The sequence below is a fragment of the Oncorhynchus gorbuscha genome, linkage group LG20 (assembly GCF_021184085.1).
Source record: "Oncorhynchus gorbuscha isolate QuinsamMale2020 ecotype Even-year linkage group LG20, OgorEven_v1.0, whole genome shotgun sequence".
Taxonomy (NCBI): domain Eukaryota; kingdom Metazoa; phylum Chordata; class Actinopteri; order Salmoniformes; family Salmonidae; genus Oncorhynchus; species Oncorhynchus gorbuscha.
The window spans coordinates 4,845,358-4,852,039 of NC_060192.1; the positions used below are offsets into that span (position 1 = coordinate 4,845,358).

Genomic DNA, 6,682 nt, shown 5'->3' on the forward strand with positions numbered 1-6,682 from the left:
GGTCGCACGTACCTGACATATTTGGTTGGATAGGATGTCATTCGGTTCTGCAAAAACCATTGTTGTTTTGAAAGGGGTGCGCTACTAAACACGTATTTATGTTATAGAAATTGATTTTGCATCTACAAATACAAAAATATCAATTATCCATTGCTTTGAGCTTTCATATCCATAACACAGCCACATCTTTGTCCACTCGCTTTGCTTGAGTCTGGGGGGTGGAATTCCATAAGTAGCCTACGTTGGTGAAATATCAGTAGCAATACATATTGGACGGATTTCGTTTAATTGCAGCTCGTTGTTAGATAGAGTTTGATGTTTTGATCATCGTTTTTCCTGTTTATTACACCGTATATCACCGGAAACCGGGGACTGCGCCTGCGTCCCGGTGATTCATTTCAGGGATGTCCAAATAAACATTAGGTCACACTATTTGATCGATTTCTACAGGCTGGACGCATGCGTCACGTTCAAGAAAAGGAGGTTGATTCGTGATGTGACATATTGAAAATGATTTTTATTTGTTCATTTACAGTCAATTGATATAAACATGTCCATGAAACGAAATGGTTTGTTCAGTATAAGATCAAACATTTAAGAAATTCAGATTTGATAATAAGCACATACAATAATTTAGATTAGAACATATCACAAACTGACCAAATGGGAACAAGTCAAGAATGCTTCCTCTACACAAAACATCCTATATAACAGATTATATTCAAGTCGATTTTCTTGTCTTATTTATGGTGTTTCCGTACATTTGCCTTGGCCAGCACATGCAGTCAAGTTTGTTTCCATGTTGCGTGATTCCTTTGAGGTGGTCACGTGTCTCCCTCTTTTCCGTTTTATTCATCTTTTGACGCTTTACACACAAAAAAAAGGAAACTTCCAAGTGTGATGTCTGCACGTGCACGGCGCATGCCCGTAGCCCATCATGGTCGGTCGCATGCTGTGCAGCAGATGACAATAAAAATGAGCTTTCTTATTTATTTATTTTTACAGTTGTTATACCCTCGACCATCGGCCCGTGGAAACTGTTAGAAACTCCAGTGGTAAATATCAATGGTCTACTATTTTGTTAAAAAGGAATGAAACGAAAACGAGGAGTTATATATATATATATTTTAAAGTATAAATAAATAAATACGTTGATAAGTAAATAAATAAATATGGCATTTATAAATGTAAAATAAATAAAGTTGTCATCAATACATGCACATCATAAATTAATAAGATAAACATTTAGCCATTTATCCACCTTCAAATGGTTTGGTTTCAGTATTAGTTTGGCAACAAAACTGGGGAATAGGGCTGTTGTTTTCCTGTTGCTTTTGTTGCTTGGAGACGTTCACATCCTTGTCCAGCTGTATTTGGCTGGATGGGTTCAACAACAAAACAAAAAAATCATAGAAGAAGACGAAGTAAAAACAAAATCGCGTAAAACGTGGCCGTTGGATTCGTGGTTGCTACTAAGTGAAACTCATGGATACTGTGTGCTCCAGCGCTTTGCGCCGCAGGGAGGCGATGCTCGTCCCTCTCCAGACGTCATTTTCTGGGGAGCTACACAGCTGGGGCGAGCCCGTCACGTTGGTGGGACCGGACAAGGAGGCCGGGACCATCCCAGGGAACGGGTTCTGGTAGAGGTGAGACTGGAGCCCGGATCCGTTCGACGACATGTTGGATAGCCCCATGGAGTTGGGCGGCGGACCGGACAGGCTACACTGGGACAGGGACTGCGCCATGGCATGCTGGTGTTGGCGACCCAGGGCTGGAGGGAGCTGCAGCTGAGAGACGCCTGGCATCCCTGCCGTAGCCCATCGTGTGTCGTTGGCGTGGAAGGAGCATAGGCTGTCGCCCATGGCCGCGGCGGCGGCAGCGGCAGAGTTGAACTGGCTGTGCAGGCCGTGGTGGGTGGGCAGCAGCGTCCCCGGGTTGCGAAAAACGTTGGTAGTCTTCTTGCGCTTCTTCCACTTGGCACGTCGGTTCTGGAACCAAACCTGGAGTGGAGAGAGAGAGAGGGAGAGAGAGGGAGAGAGAGAGAGAGAGAGAGAGAGAGAGAGAGAGAGAGAGAGAGAGAGAGAGAGAGAGAGAGAGAGAGAGAGAGAGAGAGAGAGAGAGAGAGAGAGAGAGAGATGGGTTAGCATCTGGCTACAGGGTCATCAGTTTGAGACACAATGAATAGGTCTACTGTACATTTCTGTATATGCTCACTTTTACTCACGGGAAAGCGTTTTATGTTCTTAAGCAGGTAGCACATAACTCAGATATTGCCATTACACATCTTGTTTCTACCAGGGGAAATCCCTGGATAACACTATACATGATATAACTGATTAAATGATATGCCATAAACGAAGGTTTTGATAGCTTCTATGTCATTTACGTGCCTACTTTAGTGCATAACCGAAACACCTCTAGGTTATCATAAAATAAAAATGTCTACGACAGAAAACACTCATTCATTTCCATGAAGTCTAAACTAATACGCCTATGGGGGAGGTGGTCATCTCAGCTGAAAATATGTTATTGCAACTATTATTATAGATCATTACACATTTTGTTGTGAATTTAAAATATCCGAAACCAGTTTATTATTTTAATGATTAGTAGCTCTGTTTATTTGATATATCAACACATATTCTGTTACAAATTTGATGCATAACATGGATATAAACACTGACTATTGGCCTACACAAAACAACAATAATATCAGTATTTCGGAAGTAAATGCGTTATAAAGGCGTTATAAAATGGATCGCCAGTGTTTATTCCGCGGGTCCTTGGGAGAGACGTTCTAGGCCTATATAGATCTCATATATGACTATAGTAACCCGGCTATCGACGATGATTAATGTGAAGATTTGGTTGAGAAACTGGGCCGTTGTATTAAGAGGCCAATCTCTCCCCCAGAGTAGCCAGCCGTGAAATCCAGCCTCAAATGCATTACACTTCAAATAAATAAAAAAATGCTATTTCTCATTCCGTTTAAAAGACAGAGTACACTTTCAGCGAGTCCGCCATTAAGACGTGGAACTCTGACAGGCCCATTCCACAAGAGAACAGCGCGAGCTGCGTGCGCCTCCTCATTCGAAACATCCCAGATCTATTTTTACCCGCTGGTTCAGAAGTATTATTATCATTGGTGATGGGCTTTATAAAGGGATCATCGTTTCGCTAATTCTTACTTTATGTAAATGAACTATTCCTAACCGAATTGATCCGTGCAATAATGATGATTATCACGGTTGTTTCACACGTGAACGACTCGTCTGCATTTGTCATTGCTGGTTCATAAGCCCCCATTGTAATAAACAATTCTGAAATTGGTGGATAGTAATGGATTTGGTTTTATTGCACTATCACCCTGAGAATGGCTACTTGGTAATGAACGACAATGTATCAGACAATGACCAAAGACAACTGCAATGTCGCGCTGTTCTTGAATTCATCTTGTGTGCTATTTTGGCGAGCTATGGAATGTAACGGGAAATAAAATAAAGTCATTACATTTTATTAGAGTTTAATTGCGAGGGTATAATGAAGCAAGATCGTTTCCTTTTCATCTCGCACGAGAACGCATGAATATGCCAATTCCAACAGGAAAATGACACGAAACGTTATTAGATTTTAAGAACCAATTTCGTTCGCTAATAAAGTGCCTCTTGTTTTTATCTGGTCAATTCCGAGTTTTAAGTGGCTTATTCCATAGGTAGTAGGCCTACATTTGTTTTACCATGCCTAATATCTTAAATTAAGTCACTTTTTGCCATGTAAAATGCAATATCTATTTGGATACAATGAGTGAGGCATACGTGAAAAAAATACACTCATATTTATACAAAAATATAACCTACATACAAATCTTACTTTCGTGAATAATTTTTCATTTATTTTCATGAATTATAGGCAAATACCTAGGCCTACATTGGATGTCCTTAATTTTTCCACATGTAGCCCACAAATCTGTGATTGACAGATATTATAAATATGCCTACGTACCCTCGTGACATTTAAATTATATCCAAATCAATTTATTAATGCAACTTTGATAATAGGCTAGTTAAAAGCTGTTTTAATATTTGTTTGTATTTCCCTCCGTTCGTTTCTGGAAAATGATATATCTTAAAATCGTAGTTTTCTCATTTCTGTCTTGAATAACATATTTTTGGGACAAATGTATTGTATGAATCAAACACATGCATCTGGTTTCACGCGAATCGACCTGGCGCGTTCGTTTCAGCACCATGGACAGCTCGCGCGCCCAAAGCAGTTTTGTCAGGGAGGGATTTTACCTTCTAGCCTATTTTGCATTTTCAAATACTTTGAACAGAAACAAAACACTCACAAAATACAATCGTGGATCAGATGTATGATATTATTATTTTTGATACAAGGAAATAAAAAAATGGTTGTTTCGACGAAGATGAAACAACACAAGGCGTGGCTAATTATTCTTCCGCTGTCGTTTTGGTTCGATAGTAATAAAAGGGCAAATATTTTAGATTATTATACATTTCAATTGAGATATTTATCACACAGTATCAATGTATATATTATTGTACTTCCTTCTATAGGCTACACTGTATATGCTTTAGATGCAGGCTACTTATGTTATAGTGGCACTTATGTGAGAACAGCTGTGAGTTGGATATTTTCCTCATGTTAATTTAGACTATAATGTAGGTTTACTTTGCAATTAGCCGTTGTGCCTAGCTACAAATATCAAATATTGTTTTTGTTTAGGTTCTACATAAAGCGAAATGATAATAGCCATTGACTATTCATATTTAGGCCTACGTTCTCCTGTTTGGTTAAAAGGGCTAATACATACGCCGCCTACACATTTCATTACATATTTGTATGCAGTATTAGTACACTACTCTTACAGCTGTATTATTCTTGCTTCTAAATAATTTTCTATGAGACACACATTTCCCAACCCGTATCACAAACAAACCTGCACGCGAGATTCCGTTACCTGCACGCGAGATTCCGTTAGGCCGATCCGTAGTGCCAGTTCCTCCCTCATGAAGATGTCTGGGTAGTGCGTTTTGGCGAAGCTGCGCTCCAGTTCGTTAAGTTGGGCCGGGGTGAACCGGGTCCGGTGGCGCTTCTGTTTCTGACTCTGACTTCCTCCGGATTGGCTGGAGTTATTCTGCTGTTGCTTGTCCTGTTGCTCTTTACTGTTGACCTGCATGCCGGAAGGGTTGGATCCTCCGTTGTTGATATCGTCTCCAGGGAGCATGGTAGCCCCCTCCACGGTGTCTGGCCCCGGGGCTAGCTCGCCGGAGTGGCCGGGGTCAGATCCCACTCCACCGCCTAGTCTGCACTTTAGAGCCTCCCTGTGACCCAGTAGCTCCGCCGCGGCATCCTTCATCCCTGGATAGACACAACATCCGGTCAGAATTTAAAGGCAATGTCACAATTATTTTCTTGCATAATGCAATAGACTACCCTGTGTTAAAGGAAAAAATATATCATTTATAAGATATTTCCTGAAAATACATTGTTTAGTTAAGCTATTGCAAGTGACACTTTCACGAATCTGTCAAAGTCTGGCATGAAAGGAATACAGGCTATAGTTTGCCAATGCATGCAAAGAGTAGGTTGAACATGTGGTTATTTTACAAAATGATATTTTCTAAAAACACGGTAAAAACATCGAAGTGGACATTGCAGTATGGATAAAACCAGAGACTAAATGCCATTCAAACAAGCACACAACTAGCATACACCGAATAATCGACTCCTTAATTCCATTCCATCACGTCAATAATTTAGAAAACGGTTAAATCAAATTACGCAGTAATATAATAATAATAATAATTACTTTCCCATTGAATTAGCTCACTTAAATGACATTAAGATAAAATAAGAAACAAATTGTCAATTCTCTCTGCTTGATTTAGATTAGAAGTGCCTCCAGCTTACAGTAGAGTTGAAGACCGGAGTTTGGCGATGATAACTCACCGAGGCGAGCATCCAGGAGGTCGGCGTGCGATAGCATTGCGCACCGCTCCAGGGCGAAATGCTATTCCAAAAAATCTCTATGACTTTAACCTATTTAAAAAATATATATAGCCTAAATGAAAGCAAATTCGGTTTGTGGTTAAAAAAAGAAGGTTCCTTGCATTATAATGTCCTTTAGAGAAACGGGGAGGCGCCTAACAACCGAATGAACCCATGAGCTTCTTCAAAGGAAAGCCAATCAGATTTGAAGCTCGAGATATGTCAGCCACCTCGAGAACCCTGAGCAGCCAGCCACGCCAATTCCCAAATCCAGCAACATTCACAAGTTCATTTCTCCTAATTTCTGTAATTGGCTTTGATTTCAACTCCAAATTATATCCAATAAAATCACATGATTTAATATTGAGAAGCTGGATCAGTGTGCTATTTGTTTAATTGTGCGTGTTGTTTCTGCCCTCCTCTATAGTATACGGGCCAGGTTTGAACAACGACCGATTTAGCCGCGTTTAACAGCCTCTGTGGCTACATAAACATCGTTTCTGGCGTGTGAATGACACAACATATTTCTTACACAAACAAATGCCTCACATTAGATTAAGCATACACATAGCCCGAGTATGAAAGCATTGAGTGTGCATTTTACACTACATCTTATAACCTAATTTAAGGTCAGGTTTACGTAATGTGAGTCTGTTGAAGTGGGTCAATG

The 6,682-nt window shown here is 40.3% G+C and overlaps 1 protein-coding gene across 4 annotated transcripts; it reads right to left on the bottom strand.

The window, feature by feature from the left end:
- Positions 1 to 503: 503 nt before the first annotated feature.
- LOC124007457 (homeobox protein orthopedia B-like) lies at positions 504 to 6,103 on the bottom strand. 4 transcript variants are annotated; one of them, XM_046318040.1, is made up of 3 exons: positions 5,974 to 6,103; positions 4,982 to 5,382; positions 504 to 2,000 (listed from the first exon to the last, which is right to left on the bottom strand). In XM_046318040.1, exons 1-3 carry the CDS (start codon positions 6,008 to 6,010, stop codon positions 1,473 to 1,475), a joined length of 966 nt encoding a protein of 321 aa, XP_046173996.1. In that variant the 5' UTR covers positions 6,011 to 6,103; the 3' UTR covers positions 504 to 1,472. The 4 variants fall into 4 exon arrangements, with proteins under 4 accessions (XP_046173996.1, XP_046173995.1, XP_046173993.1 ...); XM_046318039.1 differs by having other exon boundaries at positions 4,961 to 5,382; XM_046318037.1 differs by having other exon boundaries at positions 5,935 to 6,095.
- Positions 6,104 to 6,682: the final 579 nt, after the last annotated feature.